The 21,274-nt window shown below is 39.3% G+C and overlaps 2 protein-coding genes across 3 annotated transcripts in view; both read right to left on the reverse strand.

The window, feature by feature from the left end:
* Window positions 1-91: 91 nt before the first annotated feature.
* sel1l (SEL1L adaptor subunit of SYVN1 ubiquitin ligase) lies at window positions 92-15,676 on the reverse strand. The gene is made up of 21 exons (XM_030127993.1): window positions 15,088-15,676; window positions 14,924-14,961; window positions 13,004-13,199; window positions 9,661-9,828; window positions 9,252-9,357; window positions 8,559-8,721; window positions 8,413-8,466; window positions 8,252-8,311; window positions 8,081-8,162; window positions 7,834-7,988; window positions 7,657-7,713; window positions 7,504-7,572; window positions 6,709-6,786; window positions 6,450-6,512; window positions 6,138-6,225; window positions 5,891-6,039; window positions 4,090-4,255; window positions 3,582-3,656; window positions 3,231-3,403; window positions 2,179-2,307; window positions 92-2,006 (listed from the first exon to the last, which is right to left on the reverse strand). Exons 1-21 carry the CDS (start codon window positions 15,173-15,175, stop codon window positions 1,731-1,733), a joined length of 2,433 nt encoding a protein of 810 aa, XP_029983853.1. The 5' UTR covers window positions 15,176-15,676; the 3' UTR covers window positions 92-1,730.
* A 716-nt stretch (window positions 15,677-16,392) lies between these two features.
* Window positions 16,393-21,274, reverse strand: part of arhgap18 (Rho GTPase activating protein 18) — a 31,760-nt gene continuing 26,878 nt past the window's right edge. For both annotated transcript variants that reach the window (XM_030127995.1, XM_030127994.1), the window contains exons 10-18: window positions 20,826-20,917; window positions 20,624-20,701; window positions 20,259-20,418; window positions 20,098-20,180; window positions 19,796-20,002; window positions 19,502-19,636; window positions 18,174-18,295; window positions 17,969-18,024; window positions 16,393-17,856 (exon numbers count right to left, since the gene is read on the reverse strand). In XM_030127995.1, coding sequence (XP_029983855.1) covers window positions 17,765-17,856; window positions 17,969-18,024; window positions 18,174-18,295; window positions 19,502-19,636; window positions 19,796-20,002; window positions 20,098-20,180; window positions 20,259-20,418; window positions 20,624-20,701; window positions 20,826-20,917 — 1,025 coding nt within the window. In that variant the 3' untranslated portion in view covers window positions 16,393-17,764. The remainder of the gene's footprint in view (window positions 17,857-17,968; window positions 18,025-18,173; window positions 18,296-19,501; window positions 19,637-19,795; window positions 20,003-20,097; window positions 20,181-20,258; window positions 20,419-20,623; window positions 20,702-20,825; window positions 20,918-21,274) is intronic.

A 21,274-nucleotide genomic window follows, 5' to 3' on the forward strand; every position in this document is an offset into this window, starting at 1 on the left:
CACATAGATAGCATTCAAAGTACTTTCTATTACAAAATGATGGTGATTTATAAAATACATTTACGCAATAAAGTCCACATTCACAAAAAAGTCAAGTTAAATATCCATATACAGTATCATTTATTGAATTGTTTATAAACCAGTACTTGCTGTGGTAAAAATGCAGTCTTTGACAATCTTACTTCCTTTTTGACAAATTATGATCATGTGGTTATCAGTGTGACATCAATGTCAAAGAGAGAATTATTCTTTTCTTTCAAATAACATTGTTTCTATTCAGTTTCACACAGTTCATGCAAAAGTATTGCCAATAATTTCACATCTTTCTCAGTATTCTTAACAAGCACCTACTAACTCAACAAATGGAAGCTGAAGTAAAAACTGCATCTGGCAAAATTAGGAGTTTTTAATCCCATCTCATAAATACTGAACGGCCTAAACATGGCTTCATTTCCACTTTCAGGCTCGGATTTAGGTCCATCTGAGCCGAAAAAGTGTGGGCAGAGCAGAGCTCCAACTTGGACTTTTGGTGAGGGGGTGGAAATTCTCACAACAGCTGAACAGAACACAAAGAAAACTCATCCGCTTCCTCTAATGTAGGAACAATTCAGAGCTCGAGGCTCTGCTATCTTTAAGGCTGCACCAAGTTTATCCAGCACAAGGTTTAAAACAAGTAGATTACCATCTGAAAACCAACTGATAGAATCAAATCCACTGATGGAGAAACATCTGAAAAATAATTACATCTCCATTTCCATTCACTTGTATGTTGGTTTTCACTGACATTGGCCCTTAAAAGTCTGTAAACCTGTTGTTGAGTGATCAAACAGGTACATCTGGTATTTTGGTGACAGTTCAGTTTCCACCGACTACTTCTGTGCCTGTCATTTTACAAACAATAACAATCAACAACCTGTGTGCATAAATTATTTATCTAACATATAATGAGCATCCAGTCCTGCAAAAATGGATAAACCATTTAAGACAATCTTGGCTCTCTTTCTGCTGACATCACTTGGCTTTAGGGGGAGTTATTTTAGCACTATCAACTAATGCTGAACTCAGAGCATGGCAGGTATGTAAAGGTACTGACCTAAAAACAACGAACTAATGAATGCAGAACTGCTATGCAAAAATCATAATTTTTTTTCACTCACTGTCTAAATCAAAGTCTGTAAAATAGTCAAAAACATGCAAAATTACTTTATATCAGCAGAACCAGGACTAGCAAATAAAATTAATTCACATTTTCCAGCCCAAATTTAAGTTAGAAATGCACAAAATAAGGATTGAAGCAATGTCATTTTCTCAAATCTGGGGAGTGACAAGAAACTAATGCACATCTCAGATTCCAACTACTTGCTGATTAGTCAAGTTTCAACGTCTCTGATCTGGCAACAGAAAGGCTAATTCCATAAGGACACTCATGCTTCTGGCAGCATCCTTCAAGTCCCACGTCTGCGGTATCCTTTCAACTCTCGCCTATAGCTTAGTCCATGAACGCCCCCGCTGTTTTGCTTTCAGCACATATTTTAAATAGAGAAAAGGAGTTGTGAGACTGAACAGTTCAGGAGCCATCTTAGTCTGGTGAGCACATGAAGCGGAGCGGGCAGAGTCGAAGCAGTGCTTAAACTAGCAGGTCCTGGGTTTGTAGGCAGCAGCTGCTCCATGTGGTGGCCTGGCAGAGCCTTCGTCTGTCCCTTACTGCCTTCGCTCCATCTGGCCTCCTCTCACTGCTGCTCCTCTCCGTCCTGGGCAGCCTGACCCTGTGTTTCTGCTTGACCCTGAGGTTCAGCTGGGGGCTGCTCCTGCGGCGGTCTGGGTGGGGGAGCAGGGGCGGGGGCGGGGGCGGGGGCGGGCGGCCGCGGGGGGACTATGATTTGGTGTTGGCGTTGCCGGTAGGCGATGACTGTACCCAGCAGCAGGGCGATGACCGTCATGAGGTAGAGGTCCCACTCTGGACCCAGAAGCTGGTCCAAATCCACCTGAGAAATCAACTCCTTCAACTGAAAGAAGCCGTCCAAGGGGAGAGAGAGAGCAGACAGAAATGGAGGGCATCATTAATTTCAGTTCACTTTAAATGAAGCAGCTTTCACCCAGTACATTTTAAAAGTGAGTTTGAGTATTCAAGCCAAAGTGTGACAGTTCCAGATCCAGAATTTAAGAGACGGTACTCACATTAAGATCGTGCAGGTACTGCAGTGTGTAAATCAGACCCAGCTTACACAGGGCCAGAAAAACTGGCACCTGGGCATCAGGACTGTTTTCAGCAGCCATGTCGTAGAAACGTTTAGCTAGATGAATATCCTGCAGAACCAAAAGGAACAAGTAAAGAACAAAAGTCAGACCTTGCCAGTGATTTAAAGCCAAAGACTTTGTTTCCTTTATGGACAATGTCAGTCATTTATGCATAATTAACTTAAAGGTGGGGTATGAGATCTTAGAAAAACTGCTCGAGCAAGCTACATTTTGAAAATACTAAATTTAAAAGTCCAAACCCCTTTCTTCAGACATCCCCCCGAAGCCACGCCTCCAGAGTACTGGCCCGCGCAATGCTTGTTCTCGAGGGTTCACAAGTGCTGCACACCAACAATTCACCTGGCTCCGGCGGCTCCAGCCCCGATCCATGCATACCTCATTCAGTCTATTCCAACACCCCCACTCTTACAGAACAGCTCCAATTCATACCTATCTGGCTAACGTTACATTTCCTAGTGATTTATGTTAGTGACAAAACAGTTTGCTGGTGAACTTTCCATCCTAATATAGCTAATATAGCCAAGCTCTGGCTCTGGCTTTGTTTCCTGTACAAGTGCTCCAAGCCTCTGAGAACACACGATTCATGCACGAAGAGAGGTACGCACAGAGGGGGGAAGGACAAATGGTAGTTGAGTTTGACAGACATATCACCATTCAATCATTTCGATTGGGCACTTAAAATGATTGGATGGTGTTTTTTTCAGTCCTGTCCGTTCCACAGGTGACAACATTTTTTTATTTTGTGTTAGAGCATTTAATTAATTGGTTGTAATCAGGGTGTGAAGGGGATTTTAAGCGATATAGAAAAAATGCTCCAGGAAAACATCTCGCACCCCACCTTTAATTATGCATATATAGCTCATATAAAGAAGAAAAAAAACCTCCAAATTTCCAGACCTAAACCCAACTGAAAACCCCTGAAATGTGATAAAGAGGAAGATGGATGGATCTGAGTGAAAATTCATGCTGACCTGTTTGATACCCAGGCCTTTCTCGTGCATGTAGCCCAGGTTAAACAGGGCCTGGGCACTGTGCTGCTGCTCTGAGGCCAGTCTGTAGTGGATCACAGCTGTTTCATAATCCACATCGGTTCCATAGCCATAAAAATGGTAGTCGCCTAGTTTTATCCTCGCCACAGTGTAACCTGGAAAAGATCATGACAGTTCGAGGATTTGGTTATAGCTAAACGCTCATATGTAAAAACACACAAACTGATATACTCATATATTCCAGTACACATTTCTGACAGGGTGGCTGTTACTCTTTTAGAAAAACAATAAAGTGAAGTAAATTCGACACAGAAACAAGAGGAGTTGACTGACCCTGAGCTGCAGCTCTTGTCCAGTGAAGCAAAGCCCGAGGGTAGGTCTCATTCTCACTGAAGATTTGTGCTCCCTCTGTGCAACAAAAGACAAAACAAAGACATTTTTAGTTTCAGTTTGACATTGTTCTATTTTCCCCCTAAAGTCATATATTCAGTAATGCACAAAAGCAGAACCTGGTCAAACTAGATGGACCGAGACTGGAGAGTTCAACTGCCTCATGTCAGGAGAGTTAAAAAATAAAACACTGAACACTAACATACATAACCCAACTGATGAAAAACTGAACTCAAAGCTAAGCTAGTGGAGGGAGAGTCACTGTTGGCGGAGAACAGAATGAGGAAGTAGGAGGAGGAGTCCTTTCTATATAGACTGCATGTTATATGTGAGACTAAAATCACTGCTGTTTTGTTAATAAACTACGCAACTTTGGGTGCTAAAGAGGTCCAGGAGTCTGTCCATCTTTTACAGTTTTGAGAGTCTGATTCAAGATAGTGGTTTGTCTTACTCTGGTCCAGAATGAAGGCCACGTTGCTCTGGGCCACCTCGTATCCCTGCTCGGCCAGTAACAGGTACTGCACCAAAGCTGCATCGGTCTCTCCTTCCTTAAAGCTGCTGTAGGCCGTCATCAGACGCTCTGACCAACGGCCGCGCTCGCACACGTTCTTGAAAAGCTGCAACACGATACAGGTACAAAGCGTTACACTGTGCATAGGATGTTTGAGTGTTTCTACCTGTGAAAGTGTTATCACTTTGCAAACTGTAATGAGATCAAGAGAGCAATGAAACACTGAATGGGGAGAGGAATTCATTTAAACATTTGACTAAAATAACATCAGGGTTCCTACCGGTTTCTACAAGTTAAGACTTTTTAAGACTACTTAGAACAGCCTTTAACGCCCTTTTCACAGCCTATTTCATGGCTATACTGGCAATTCATTTATTTACTCCACCGCCTTGATTCCCATCGTTCCATGTCATTTTTCACCGGGGGCTGCAAAGTTAGAAATAACTGGTTCCTAACTGTCGGGTTGGAACAAGTGGAACTGAGTAGACTAACGTTACTTTCTTTGCTGCTTAAGTTGGACATTTAAACACAATTCAGTGAACAAGATTATGGCAACATAACTTAAGACCTACCATATAAAATTTATTATCTTTTAAAGACTTGTTTAGGGTATTAAATGCAGATTTGTAAATTCAAGGCTTTTAAGACTTTTTAAGACCCCATGGGAACCCTGTAAGGAGCTGCCTACTCGGAGCTTTAACTCTTTAAGTGCCAGACAGTTAAGGGGATAATAAGCCTTAAAAGTGCCACAGAATTTGGCCGTTTTTCAGTATTTCGCATCGTTTTCATAATATTTGAAGAATCCTGCAGGAAACCGCTCGGTAACATCCGACCGATTGCTGATTAGATCCAAAACACACCGGACGCAGCCGATTCATCATTGATCGTAATTTGCATAATTCATAATAATAATAATAATAATAATAATAATAATAATAATAATAATAATAATAATCTTGATTTATATAGCACTTTTCATACATTAAAAACTGTAGCACAAAGTGCTTTACATATCAGTTTAAAAATCAGTACCGCCCCCCACCCACACCCACCCACTCACCCGCACACACATATACATGCAAACTCACATATACATGCAAACCCACAAGCTCACACATACTTAAGAAGACTGACTGAGCACGGGTAGACCAGAACAAAAATGTACAAGTAAAAGTAAAACATCAATTTAGGAGGCGCTGTCTCAGGGAGCCGTCCGCACCAGGAGGCAGCCGCCGACCCCGGCGACCAGGCACCAGCAACACAGCCCCGCATCCCAACTAGTGGGAGAGGGCCAACTGGGACCCCCACCCACCAGAAAGGAGCGGACCCCAGTGAGAGAAGGCGCCGCCACAGCCCCCGGAGTCCACAGCCGCCCCCCGGCATGGAGGGCTCCCTCTGATGAAACACCGGAGAATAAGAAACATTAAAAAGATATAAAAATATTATTCGGTCGCGTGACCTCAAATTCCCGTCTGCTTGGTCTCAAAAGGGGGACACAGAAAGAACGTCATCGAAATGTGAGAAAGAAATGGGGGTGGATGGTTTGTTTGTACACAAATGTGGCGTGTTCTCCAAAGCCGATCTGATCGGCCCGTGGCACTTTACAGGTTGTTTTCGTAGAGCCGATTTAATCGGCCCATGGCACTGAAAGTGTTAATGAATGAGTGACTGATAAATATACGTCAAGTGATTCTCTCAGTTCTTGTCATGTGAGCTGAACACAGATTAAGGAGCAGCTCACCTCCACAGCAGTGTGGCAGGAGCGCATCACACCGGTGCCGGTGGCGTGCATCTGGGCCAAGTTATAGAAAGCCAGGATGTGACCTGCCTGCGAGGCAAGGTTGAAGAACTTGAGGGCCTGCTTGTAATCCCGCTTCACCCCGATGCCGTCTAGAAAATGAGAGGAGAGGAAAAGGAGAGAATGAAACAGGGAAGAAGAAAGTAAAGCTGTAACACACACACAGACACGCTACGCTCTCAGCACTCACTGTAATACATGGTTCCAAGCTGAAGCTGTCCGTCCACCCAGCCCTGCTCAGCTGCCTTCTGGAAATACTTCAGTGCCAGCTCATAGTTCTGCAGACACAGAAATAGAAGTTTCGAACTGATGTTGGGATTTCAGTGACCCCTGAGATGAAATAAAAACCTCTTTTCCAGAGATTTGTGTTTAATCTCATTATTCACGTCATTTCCAACTGCAGCTGACAGCTATGCAGCAGTACATGTATTTAAACTACAAACCAGAGTGGATGTTTTTGAAACTTTTCAAAAGGTTTTTAATGTGTAAGAAAAACTCTTACCACTTGGACACCTCTTCCATATAAGTAGGCCATGCCAAGCCCACTCTGTCCCACTGGATTACCCTTGGTGGGGGGGAAAAAAAAAAAAACAAAACAGTAAGTGAGCATAATGTCAGAAAAAAAAAATCAGGGAAAATGTGCATACTAATAGGAATTTATTTTCACCAGCAGTAAAAGGATGCTGTTCACTTTTAAGAGATAAATGTAATGAGTAACACTAAAAAGAGGTAGAGACATTGGTTTACAGCCTCCTTCGTACCAGATCAGATGCCTTTTTGAAGTACTGCAGGGCGGTTTCATTGTTCTGGGGAAGAAACTCACTGCCTTCTGAGTACATCTGAGGAACAGAAGGAGGAACAGCTTTAGCCATCAAACTCTTGATGCAGCTCCACAAGTACAAATGCATTGTACTGCCGTCTGTTAAAACACAAATGGTCTAAACAGGATTCAAGTTACACCATCTCAACTGACTGACCTACTCTCTTTAGTTCTCACCTAAGGTGTTAATGAGTGATCAATAAATCAAGTGATTGCCATTAAGAATTTACCTCATTAAAAATCTATGAAGTGACAATGTGTGGTATTTTTCCAGAGGTCTATTAATTTTCAGACCACAAGAGGGCGTACTTCCTATAGGACATGAACAAGTGGTCAATGTGAAATAGTTCAGTGACTGACAACACTGAAATATTATGTTGAGTTGAATGATATTGTATTATTGTTGGTTTTAGATAAAATGTTGCAGTTTTACTAGCCTATTCCTTAGTTACCAGTGATAAATTATGGAGCGTTCAAGAATCAGTTTGTGAAATTTGCAACCCTTGCCTTCACACAGTGAGATATAATTCCATAAATTACAAAAGCATATTTAATATGGAATCCCATTTCAGTAACTTTATTCTAATGGTCAGGAATAATGTCAATTTAGCTGTCAGTATGAAAAAAAAAATTTATCAGTTTAACCATATAATACTAAACAAACATATAATCTTGTATTCTACTGTAATGTACAGACAGGTTCACAGAGTCAAATGACCTGAAAGTGATCACCCACCTTTCCAAGGAAAGCCATAGCGTGTGTGTTCCCTGCATTTGCTGCCTGATTGAAGTAGTCATATGCCCTCTGGAGGATGGGAAGCATAAAAACATTACAGCATGACATACAACCTCACAAAATAGACATCTGCTTGAAAGAAAAACAAATTACCTGGTGATTTTGCTCTACTCCTCGTCCTCCGTGGAGGTGTAGCTGACCGAGTCCCACCTTTAAGACAAAACCCAGGGCATAGGTCAAATTCCTTAAAGACTACACTAAGGTATCTTTATTTTCACATGGACATACTGCATTCCCCTGCAAAACCTTTGAATGTTTCAGACATTTTACCTGAGCTTGCACATCTCCTTTCTCTGCTAAAAACTGGTAGTACTGAATGAGGTCTTCTTCCAACATCCCACTGGTGGACCCTGGGTTCTCCACCTCGTCCAGTAGCCTGATCTTCTGCACGGCTGAGCCTCCTGTCAGCGACACGTCACTGGCCACTAGAGGTGGTGACAGTGAGAAGAGGTTTAACAAATGCATGTAATGAATCCAGATAGGAGGGGTTGTTCACATTTAGTGTGGAGATTCTCACCTTGATTTGCCACGAGCCTGTAGTGGGTAAGTGCTGACTCACAGCTCTGGGGTACACCTACACCCCCCAAGTATCTGTACCCCTAATAAAAACAAAACACGTGTAATTTTAACAATACTATAAAAAAAGCACAAACGCATTATTGTTTCTAGAACAAATTAATCAGCTTACCAGAATCATATGAGCTATCATGTTTCCACCTAGTGCCCCAAATGTGTAATAAACCAGGGCCTGAAACGGTGCAGAAAAGGATGACAGTTGTTTGAGGAAAGAAGTCATTTTTATCAAAAAATTGCAAGTCATAACTGCTGTCATACTGAATAAAAAAGTACCTTAGCTTGACTTGAATTAACTCCAAGTCCTGCAGCATACAGAAAGCCAAGAGCCTGTAAGGGAAAGAAAAAAAGCACAGCACACTGTTTCAGTTTCTTATTAAAGTTCAGATCACATTCATCACTGGCTTGGGGTCGAGATGTACCGTCTGAGCTTTGGGTGAACCCTCCATTGCAAGCTTCTCAAACATTTCTTTGGCCTTGGTGATGTTCTGGTTCATGTAGTCTCCAAACAACATGGCATAAGCTACCTTCTCCATGGCTTTCTGGTGGCCTTTCTCTGCTACTTTAAGCAGCTTTTCATATAATCTGAGAAAAAGTTTAGGAAGGTTGAAGTAGTGTGGTTAAAGTCAGACTGACACAGGTTAAAAAAAAACAGTGTGTACAGAACAAACAGTGCTGTGACATCCAAAGCAAATAAGGATGTGCTACACAGTTCCATGAACACTGACTGTTAATGAGCTCATTGTAATAAATGACATATGACTATTCTGAAATGTAAACATTTGTCTTGAAGAAAAACAATAAACTTCGGGTTATTTGGTAAGCTGAGTCCATACACAGATGAGTTGAGTGGTTGCCTACCAAATGAAATAATAAAAAGTGTTTTTTCAGCTTGTGTAAGATTAATTGTCTAAAAGTACAAATGAATCCATTTATCTATTGATTCTCCCCTTAAAGGAGATTAAATTTTCAGCTTTGGAGACTCTAAATTGGTAGTCAAGTCTCAAAAAATTAGTCTATGTTATGTAAAGACAATTTTTCGTCTATTCTTTGCAACAACAATCCTACCGTCAGCTATAAAGATAACATAAGAGTCAGAACAACTTGAAACTCACTCTTTCTTCTGGGATTTCCTGGTGGTAGCATTAAGCATGCGCAAGACGGTCTGATATTGTTCTTCAGCCTCCTCTGCCTGTAGTCTCTGCTGCGCCTGCTCCTCCGCTAAGGAAAAAGTGAATAAGTTTCAAAATGAAAAACCACATCTGCTTTCAGCAAAAGCCATTATTAATGAAACTGATGCATCTTGTGACCATTTATGTAATCAGTTTCAGAAGCTAGGAAACTTTTCGTGACTTTAGCATGGTCATGTATCATTGTTGTAAACAAATACTGTGTAAACTAAGCACATGTCATGTATTTTTTAAATGCTAGATCTGTTACTCAAATATAATTTTAAATAAAATCCTAATATAAGACCTATGAGTTTGTTTGAAGTCTTGTTTTTCTGATAATGAAGAGACTTACTCTCACAGAAACCCCACTTCTTTTCCTGGTCATAGTCGTAGGTTGTAGCGCACCATAGTCGCCCATCTCCACGCCCATCAGTGGTACAATCTGAGTACTCCTTCCCCTGGAAAAGGAAGGGGAAGATGCAGGGCTCGCCGTGGGCTGTGCCTCCATTCACCAGAGGGACTACATTAAAAAAAGAAAACATAACAAATTCACATTTATAATTTTACAGATGACATAAAGGAATTCTGTTAATTTCAATTAATCTCACACCATTTAAAATTAATGTAACACATATGCAAGAAGCCAGAAGGAAAATGACAAATAATCCCCCTGTAAAATGATGCAACTATCTGCAAGAAGCGCCACAGGTGCAGCAAGCTGTTAATTTCTCATGGGGTATAACCGTTTACCCACGTGGTGCTGCCTTGAAACCACTTGCTTCTTTGCTCAGAATCAGCAAAACTGAAAACAGGTCTATGTGTCAAGACTAAACAACACTTACACCAAAGGGCACCACAACTCTAAAAGACAAATGTATACAATTCCATAGTGGAGAGAGACACATTACTGTAAATGCCAAGTGCTTTGCAGAGCAAAATCAACTTTATAACATTGTAGTGACATTTGTTTGTTTCTGTTTTTTTACAGACATTCTCAAGGCCACTGAAATACACATATACAATTTTCTGATATCGATGTGATACAAAAACAACTAGCAAACAAATTATCACAACTTTGCAGAGTTTTTCCATTCAAGGGGCACAGCACATTTTAGCACAGAACCCCAGCTGCAGAAATATTCTACTGAGATGTCTCTACTGGTCCAGAGGGAAAAGAACCATATCAGCATGAACAGACAATGCTTTTTCTGGAAATTACATTTTTATTGCTTCTTTTCCATGAATCCTGGAACTCTGTGTTGACATCACCAATGAACAGATCGTTTCAATGAGGCATTGACTAAATTATGTAATAATATGGGTTGAAATTATGCAAAATGTATAGAGTTTAGTCAAATTACACTATAAAAAAGCCATTACACAAGCAAGGCCCCTTAGAGACCTGGGAAATCCCTGCCCTTGCTATGCATAACTATGTCAACCATTTTTGATATGATTAATTACTTAAACAGCACTATATCCTGTTTGTACTAACAATATTAAATCAGTTTCTGGAGATCCAGACTCACACTGTAGCAAAGATTCTCACAGTGACTTCTCTCATCCACCCATTTGAGACTAACTGAACAAGGAATACACTGAACTGCCTGCTACCAACAGAAAGTAAGCCAGGTTATCAAATGTCGCATACAGACATAAGAAGGTACACACATTCATGTGCTAAGAAATAAACATTACCAAGAGAAACAGCAGTTTACCAGTAGACACGTTTTAGTTAAAGTAAAAGCTCTGAATAATCAGATGGAAACAATTTTTGACCAAAATTACCAGAAATTGTTAGTATATTAAATCACAATAAAATGCATTTGAGGACAAACACTAGGCAAGGCAAGGCAAGGCAAGTTTATTTGTATAGCACATTTCAGCAACAAGGCAATTCAAGGTGCTTCACACAGGACATTGAAATAAAAGAAACAAAAAGAAACACATTTAAAACATTATAAAAGAAACATATAAAAGGTGATTAAAAACAGCGAGTAAGAAAACAACACATAAAATCAAAATAAAATCAAATAAAAATAAAAAACACACACATATTAAAGTAAAAGTTGCAGTGCAGAGTTTCAAAGAGAATATAAAATTTAAAAAGTCAAAAGCCTTTTAGTCAAAGGCAGCAGTGAACAGGTGAGTCTTTAACCTGGACTTAAAAGAACTCAGACTCTCAGCAGACCTGATATTTTCTGGTAGTTTGTTCCAGATATACAGAGCATAGAAACTGAATGCTGATTCTCCATGTTTAGTTCTGACTTTGGAAAAACAGAGCAGACCTGCACCAGATGACCTGAGTGGTCTGGATGGTTCATACTGGACTAGAAGGTCTGTGATGTATTTTGGGCCTAAACCATTCTGTGCTTTATATGCTAGTAAGAGAATTTTGAAGTCTATTCTCTGAGAGACAGGGAGCCAGTGTAGAGACCTCAGAACTGGGCTGATGTGGTCCACTCTCTTGGTCTTAGTGAGGACTCGAGCAGCAGCATTCTGGATCAGTTGCAGTCGTCGAATAGACTTTTTAGGCAGACCAGAGAAGATACTGTTACAGTAGTCAACTCGACTAAAGATGAAGGCATGGACAAGTTTTTCAAGGTCTTGCTGCGACATCAGTCCTTTAATCCTAGAAATGTTCTTGAGGTGATAGTAAGATGACTTTGTAATTGTTTGTATGTGGTTTTTAAAATTCAGGTCTGAATCCATGACAACACCCAAATTCCTGGCCTGGTCTGAAGTTTTTAACTGAAGTGACTGGAGCTGCATGCTGATTTTAAGACGTTCCTCCTTGGGTCCAAAAATGACTACCTCAGTTTTTTCTCTGTTTAACTGAAGAAAGTTATGGCTCATCCATTCAGATATTTGCTCCATGCATTTGCCCAGTGCTTGTATGGGGCTATGGTCACCTGGGGACATTGAAATGTAGAGCTGTGTGTCATCTGCATAGTTATGGTAATCTATTTTGTTTTTTTCTATGATCTGAGCCAGTGGAAGCATGTAGATGTTGAACAGAAGGGGCCCCAGGATGGAGCCTTGGGGGACTCCACATGTAATTTTGGTCTGCTCAGATTTAAAGTTACCTATTGACACAAAATAATCCCTGCCCTTTAAGTAGGATGCAAACCAATCAAGAACTGTGCCAGATAGTCCCACCCAATTTTCCAGTCGATCAAGTAATATATCATGGTCGACTGTGTCGAATGCAGCACTGAGGTCCAGTAACACTAAAACTGAAGATCTGCCATGATCTGTGTTTAAGCGAATGTCATTAAATACTTTGAGCAGAGCTGTCTCAGTGCTGTGATGTGGTCTAAAACCTGACTGAAAGACGTTAAAGCAGCTGTTGACTGTTAAGAAGTAATTTAGTTGTTGGGACACAGCCTTTTCAATGATTTTACCTAAAAAAGGAAGATTTGATATCGGCCTGTAGTTGTTCATTGAGGTCTTTTCTAGACTGTTCTTTTTTAGGAGCGGCTTAATAACAGCTGTTTTCAGGGTCTGTGGGAAGACTCCTGAGCTTAGAGACACGTTTACAATCTCTAACAGGTCAGATGCCATGACATGTGAAACTTTTTTGAAAAAATCTGTGGGTAAAACACTACCTGAATGAACTACACCAATGCCATTAAATGGTTCTTTTTCTGTTTGTAGTAGGTGAAGAATTTGCAGCATATTGTCTGAGTGCTTACCCTCTTTAGGTTTCTCCTCAACTGGAGGTGGCTGCTCAGGGAGGTCCTCCTTCTCCTCTCCTTCCAGTCCATCCTCTGGTGACTGTTGGTCTGCTTCAGACTGGTCGACTTCATGAACAGAGGTCACAGAATCATCTGCTGCTATTTCTGACTGCAGGTGCATGTCTTCCTCCTCAGAGTCTGCCTCATTATAGGACTGGGGCAAAAAACAACAGATTGTCATTGTGCAGCAATAGGTGAAATGAGGAAAAGCAAATTACAATTTTAAAATGACTGAATACAAATAATAAGGCAATCATTCATTCATTATCTGAACCCACTTTATCCTCACTAGGGTCGCTTGAGCCTATCACAGCTACTTATGTTCAAAGGCGGGGTACACCCTGGACATGTCGCCAGTTCATTGCAAGGCTGACATATAGAGACAAACAATCACTGTCACTCTCCCACCTCTGGGCAATTTAGATTAACCTATCACTGCATGTCTTTGAATGGTGGAAGGAAGCCAGAGTACCCAGAGAGAACCCACACAGACACGAGGAGAACATGCAAACCCCACACAGAAAGATGATTGTTTGTTTTCATTGTATGCTGAACTAGACATGTTAAAGCTCACAGATAACATTAAGAGTTTTTTTGCAGACACAAATATCAATATTGCAATACCCATGGATAAACTGTGTAGAGTACACTTTTCTAAAAGTGTTCCAAACCACACCATAGTCCACTGTGTTTATAATAGATTAAGCCATTGTGCATACTACAAAAACAAGCTGAGAGGATCATACACAATGCTGAATTTCTAGCACATACATTAGAAATAATCTCTTTATTCAATCCAACTTATTTAAGATTCAAAACCTTGTGAAATATTATACCTTGTTAATTTTATTTAAAGCATTCAAGAAATCACTACCAAATAACATGCAAAGGTTTTCTGCACTTAGAGAGAGTACTTATGGCATAAGAGGCTTTGGTAATTTTACACTACCTAAGGTTCAAACCACCAGGAAGATCTTTTGTCGGTCTGCATGTGGGGTGAAACTGTGAAACAGTCTGGATCTTCACAAGTAATGCCAAAATATCCACAGTTTTAAAGCACTTTACAAACGTATGGTCTGCTCACAGTACAGGGAGGATGGGGCTTATTGTTAATTGCTGGGCCATTCCATCCTTGGCTCTTTCTTATCTCTGTTGTTAGTATGTGCTTGTCACTGTTTACCATGTTGGCATGTGCCACTTCAATTACCACTGTTGGTATGTAATTATTGTTGAAATATAATGTATTATAAGTTATGCTGACTATCAGATAATTATTACTATGTGTAATAGGCTGTACATCAGTTTTCCTAATCTGTTTATTATCTGTTATTTACATTATTAGGACTCTAAGCAGATGTAACTTTATCATTAAGGAAGCAAAAGTAATGTGTTATGTTGCATAAATGTGAGGTGGGGGTGGGATTTAATAAGTTTTGTTCTTCCCACTCCTTTTTGAGCAATACTCGTCGAATTTATTTCGTTATTACTAGTGTACATGGCAGTTGCTATATTGTCTTGATCACCTCTATTTATTAATGTTTTTTCTCTACTATTAGTTCTTTGTACACATAAAAGTTTTGTTTTATATTCTGCAGGAAACAAATGAATGAATGAATGATGCCAGGCTTTGGTAGGTTTAAACATGCCCTTGTCAGTTTCAACAAAAAAAAAATCCGACGAAGTAAAGCCTTAAAGTTATTTTAAGTATAAGAAGATACATATAATAGGGCAAGAAAATGATAAGTCATATAAAAAATGCACACACAGGGTAAAGACCAAAACAATAAACAACGAAAGTGGCTGTCACTGGATGTAGTTTTGTTTTATGCCTCAAAATTAAGTTTTGAGTACAAACTAGGGAGTTCGTCCAGGACATACCTTTAGCTGCGGCACGTCATTCCCGTGTTGATCCTCATCTGAAAAGCAGAAATATCACAAAAGTAAGTACACTTTTAAAGTGGAGAAACAAAACTGCTGAAGGAAGTCAACCACTTCCAACAGTTGCGCTGCAATTAGCATATGGTACAACCAGAGAAACTTACCAGCTGTTACTCCTTGGACGAAGACTAACAAGAGAACTGTCAAACAATAAAACCTTAGTGCCTTTGTAAAACCTCCTTTATAGCCCATTGTTGCTGGTGACAAGCTAACAATCTGCTAGCTGTAGCTGCTGCTATTTCTACCTCCAAACATTCGGTGACAGTTAAGTCACACTAAGGTAAGTTGTATAAATAAACCGATGCACATACTCAACAAAACGGAACCTTACAAGCTCTCGGTCACAAAATGCAGCTGTCTCACAAGCTTACAAGTTCCAATGCAATGCTTAGCTAGCAGAGCAAACACTGGCTGTTTGGAAATTGGCTGTTTGGCTTCAGGTGTAAGCTAAATGACGTTTGGCTAACAAGCTAGGGTCAGATAGCCGCATAAACGGCACCGCTAACAGCGCACTAGTTGAAATATACACAAGTGTACGGTCTATAAACTGGCTGTCAAGTGCCTGCAAGTGTTACGAAATACGCAAACATGACGGCGACATGTAAAACCCTTGTCTCTTTGATATAATTTAGCCAGATACTACTTAGCTTCTCATGTTAAGCCCCTACTACTCATCAGTACTTCCTGTTCTTGAGGTTTAACCAATCAAAGCGCGCTTTGATCGAGGACAACCAATAAATGGAGGCCAAGGATGTATCAGCCAATCAGATGCGTACACAATTATATTTCTTGTCCACGACACCAAAACATGATGGTAATGAGCTTAAAGTGACTTGAACCCTCTTTCTAAACAACCTGTTCTCACCGTAATTGGGTGGACTTTATTCCTTTTTAGAAATATTTAAAGAAATAAAATTAGAGTGTATGTGCATATGTATATATGTAGGCTATATATAAATTTATAAAACATCATTGTCTTTGCAAAGGAATGAGTTCCTGCACTTTGACTTATATATAAGAACGTTTGAAGTCCAAAACCCCTCAGAAACAATTAGTGCATTTTATTCTCTTAAGCTCTATACTGACCGTAAACCCTTTACTCATTGTAAAAGAAAATAATAATAATAACAAATAAAAATAACTGCGATATTTGCATCACCTTAATATGTAAGACTTTTTAGTTGGACATATAAGTGTATTATTTTGGGAGTGATAAATGATCCAGAGTAAAATCAATGGATGTTTTTAGTTGAACTTGAGTTAAAAATATTTTGTTCACAGCTCAAATGAATAGGAGTCTGGCCAAATAGTCTGTTGAATCCAAAACACTTTCCATTATACAATGTAATTGAACATAATGGACTTTAACAGTTAATAGGTCACCATTCTCAATTTACCTTCAGACTCTGTCCAACAGTGAAGAACTTTATTTTTCCTGTACCCAAAGCATATAAAAGCACTCACAGCAGATAATCAATAACTACATGTTTATTTACAAGTGGTTTTAGTGGTTATTTCAAGAGGCAGTAATCAGAAAAACATTTGGAAAAAAAAAAAAAAAAACCTTCACAGTTAAGAATATAACACAAGGCACTGAGGGACAGATTCTCCACAGACAATCAATATCTGAGAAAACACACAGGATTAAACCAGTTTTGTGTTGTAGGTTGTACAAAAAGGCTAACTACAGCTTTTGCCAATGTAGTACATCAATATCCAGGCCAAGGTTTAGAGCTAAAAAAATCAAACCAACAACATATGAGAAAAGTACTGTTGTCTCCATAATGATCACTGTAAAGTCTATATCTAGAATAATCAAATAAAATCTTTGGTTCAAAATCTGTCGAGGCAAATTATTTCATGTATTCGAAATATAAGTGGGAATTCATTTATACATTGCAGTGTCTTTCAAACAGGAATTCACATACTGAAACACTCAAACATCCATGTTTTAAAGTTACAACGTGCAGCAATATTGATGAAGTCTATTATAAAAACAGTGATGTTGTCATTGTGTCGTGGTTGTGTGCCTGCTTCACTCTCTGAGATCTTCATAAAAAAAAAAAACAGAAGTGGAAACTTTGTGAGCAGAAACCACTTTAGCAGCTACATGTGACTGATCTCACCAATCCTCTGTGATGGGGCTCTAATACACTTAAGGCCAATGTTATAACTGCAAATTTGCTTTTAATAAAATACCAAAATAAATATAAACCCCCCCAATATTCTTGAATTTTCTTATGACAAAATGATAGGTTACAGGTGTTTTATCATTTCATAATTTCAATATTGCTCTCAGCTATGTTTCAGCTTATTCCTGCAGACATAATGTGTTGATTGTTTGCAATAAATCACAGTATACATACTTATGTATCACAAAATATTAGGAATCACTACATTATGGCTCAAGTGCTCAGACAAACTGAGAGACGTGGTATAAAGAGATGATGGATTTTCTCATTGAGTGGTTTCCCTTCAAAAGTACACTCTGGTACTATACCATAAGGCACTGAGGGAAAAAAAAGGGTCTTTAATTGTGAATCTAAGATCATTGAAGCATAAACACAATAATTTTCAACTCTTTTGACTGCCATTGGACTTCTTGACAACCAGTGCCAAGCAAGTTATGCTAAAAAAAAAAAAAAAATTAAAAAAAAAATTAAACAGTCCAAGTTTGTCCATTATCTGCAAAATCAGTGTGACACATGTGACTTCTTTTCTTCATGGGACTCAAATGTGCAGCAGTCCAGTGTCCAGTGAAGCATGATATTGGAAATGAATTCACCGCTGCACAGCTTTGATGACCCATTCTGCTGTCGGGTTCAGCTGGAGGAGGTCTTTCATGTACGTTTCTCCATCTAGACATCTCTCCTCTGAGGAAGGATGAATAGGATGAAGTACATAGCAAGAGAAAACAGAGACATCAAGGAACACATTTGTTATAGTTGTGAAAGTTATTGGATTTTAACGTGGCGTGGGACTTACTGATGTTTCCACCGATCTCATAGAGACACAGTTCTTCTCGTTTCACTGACACTGAACTGGAAGGAAGGAGAAAAAAAACAAGGGAGAAGAAGAGGAAAAAAATAGTTAAGGTCGCATTTACTGAGGAAATGTCTAATATATATGATGGGCCAAAGGCTGTATGGGTGTTTTTGTAACTGTGTATGCAGTGATGTGTAGGTAATACCTGTCCTGGCTGAGGAAACGTGTTAACACATCAGCAGCCTGTAACTCCTCAGTAAGTTGAACCGCCATAGACACTTTAGTAAACTGCGGTGCTTGAACACGAATAAATCCCTGTGAATTTTCCTAATGGTAAACACAGAGAGAGAAGAGAAACACAGCCATCATCATAATGCAACCATCAAAAGAAACTCAACTTTTACCCTCACATTAAACTGACATGTTAGACAACAACAGTGTGGATATATTTCTCCTCTTCAGTTTAATACACTTCAGACACAGTCCAGTCCAACAAAACAGCACATACTGTTGATACGTTTCCACGGTACTCATTAAAAACTACAAACAAACCCACTCTTACATACCGTTCACTCTCCTAAATTAGATGTCTTTCAAACACAGAAAATAACTGTGGAATATTTGGTGGGTGACAGTGTAGTAAACCCAAAAACCTCCTCTGGCGCACAGAATGTACTCTGCAGGAATTATACTGCAACATGGTGACCTCTGCTTTCAAACTCTCTCTCAATACGTGGCATTTTCTTTTGCAGGGATTCAGTCATTTCAGTACCTCAGCTCATTTCCTCACATGCAAATATTCAGCTCGGCCTCAACGCTGACACTAACTTCCAAAGGTACTGCTGCTACTCCTGCTCTCACCAAGATGAATGTGGTTCATTTAAAGGAATACAAACAAGCCAAACAACCCAGAATGATGGTGGATATAGGTATGGCCATGTGAGATTACGAAATAGCCAAGAAAGTACTGTATAGATAGAGAACATATAGTTTCAGTCACTGTTATCTGCATTAGTACTGCTGAATAAGCTCTGAGACAGTATGAAGCAGCTTATCAACCTGATGGTACCTGTCCTGCTCTGGCCAAAAAGGTGAATATACATCTATTGTTGCATCATAATGCAACACCTGACATATGATTAACATTTATGTATTTGAGAAATTGCAGCACATTGTATTATTGAAAAAAAAAGTTATACTGACACAGGAGCAACATTGTGCAGCACCACTAGGTGTCAGTATTCTTCAACATACTATACAGCACCAACATTGTGCCTTACATGCTTTTTTAATGTTTATAATAAGAAGTTATTATGTAAATGAGCAGCAACTACCACAACCCTCAGATTAATTTATAACTCCAACAAAACCCAGCAAAATAATCCAATTATTGGACCCATTTACAAAATGTACAAACCCATAATGTACTATTACTGTGAAATGCTGTTTAAATAAAGAAAAGCCTACAGATGACAGAAAATCCCACCAGAAAACCGAAAAGTACATTTTTCAGTTTTTCATAAAAGTTTATACCTCAGGAACAGCTTTGTCAGGCTGCTTGTCTGTGGTGATCTTCTTTAACAGTTTTCTTACAGCTCTCTCCTTATTTTGTTTCCGCTGACTTTCCATATTTTGGTTTCTGACCTGCATCAGAATAAACTTGGGGATCTAGATAATGGAGAAAATTAACAAATTTAGAGATATGCACTGTATAATCCATCTTATTCCATGGGAATATACATCTAAATGGTTTTGTGAGCATCTATGAAAGGATTTTAGAGTTTGTTAAAGTGAATTGAACAGCAAAACTATCTTGCTGATGCTTACGGTCCACAGGAGATTCTGGTATCTAATCAGCAGCCGGACGATATTGGCCGTGCTGGTTGCCATGGAGAACTCCTGTTGTTCTGTAACCTTGGAACGGAAACCTTTGAACATGAAGATGTTGGGTGCCATGACAACAGAGACATTGTTGAGAGTCATTTTATTCTTGGTCTGATGGTCAATCACACGCTGGAAAAATTCCACTAACGCCTGAGGAAGCAAACAGAGATGAAATTTACAAAAAGCCAAGAAGTGAGGACATACTGCGGAGAAAATGTTTCACAAGCATGTTTGAAAGTGAGCACCTTCAAGGTATCACGACTAGCCTCAGGTAACAGAAGGACAAGGAGGTTCAAAGCCTGCAGCTGTTGCTTCTTTGTGGGGAGCTCTGTGAACATGAATACATAACACTGTCAATTCCACGTCTCGTCACATAGAAGTGGAAATAAAAGATCATTAAACGTACTGTTGACAGCAATAAATGCACTGAGGTACTCCACAGTCAGCAGTGGATGGGGCAACTCCCTGATAAACAGCTTCAGAAGGCTAGCAGCATCATGCTGTTTCAATTGTTGCCATGGAAACAGCCCATCATAGAAAGATGACTCGAGCTCCTGGCACAGTGACTGGATTTAGGACACAAGCAATCATGTCACATTAGCGCTCCAAAATTTTAAAAAATAACCACTACTTTACAACATGAGTATGGTGGTGGGAGAAATATACTTGACATTCAATATCACTAACAAAATTACAAGTTAGTGGCACTGAAGGGTTTGATGTGCTGCAGCTACATGAGCATGAAATTATCTTGGCACTACTCTTTCTTACCTTGACTCTAGTGGCTGCTCCAGGGATCCGTAGAAGCCCCTCAGTGTCTAATCCTTCATCCTCGATATGACTGATAAGCTACAAATAACAATTAGACAAAAAAAAAGTAGACAGTATAAGATAATGGAGGCAGTATCACAATAAAAGAGTCATAGGTCAGATCGTACTGTGTAGAAGCCGTTATTAAAATGTGTGTGCTTACTCGCTGCAGTATTAATGGCACTTTAGTTCCAGGGTATCGCCTCTGGTCCTGATCCAATAAAGTGGCAAGAGGAACACCGAACAGACCAGTTTCTGTATATACAAAAACATTAACATTCATGCATGGAATATATAGGTTTTTTAAAATTAATTTATTCATTTAAAACATGCAAAGAAACAAAATAAAACGAAAAAAAGCAAAATAAGACAAAAAAATAAAAAATAAATAAATACACAAAAAACATTTAAATGAACAGAATCTATCTTCAAGTACGTGCAAGTCTGAATTTTGCGTGGTCAAAAAGGTGTAGGAAAAGAAATAAACTTATTTAATCCTACCCCTTAACTCCTTTTACACTTTATTAAACTGAATAATTTTTATATCAGTATGTAGGTGTTTCCTTTTTGCTGTTGTTGTTTGAACTTTTTTATATTTTCATTTTATTTTTT

Source organism: Sphaeramia orbicularis, chromosome 24 (genome assembly GCF_902148855.1).
Source record: "Sphaeramia orbicularis chromosome 24, fSphaOr1.1, whole genome shotgun sequence".
NCBI classification, from domain to species: domain Eukaryota; kingdom Metazoa; phylum Chordata; class Actinopteri; order Kurtiformes; family Apogonidae; genus Sphaeramia; species Sphaeramia orbicularis.

Excerpts from the sequence above, each read along its gene's own strand:
- sel1l (XM_030127993.1), bottom strand. The coding sequence starts at position 15,175 with ATGGGCTATAAAGGAGGTTTTACAAAGGCACTAAGGTTTTATTGTTTG. Across the intron at positions 8,163-8,251 it reads TGATAGCTCATATGATTCTG|GGGTACAGATACTTGGGGGG; the intron begins GTAAGCTGATTA and ends TGTTTTTATTAG. Across the intron at positions 7,714-7,833 it reads AAGGAGATGTGCAAGCTCAG|GTGGGACTCGGTCAGCTACA; the intron begins GTAAAATGTCTG and ends TTTGTCTTAAAG.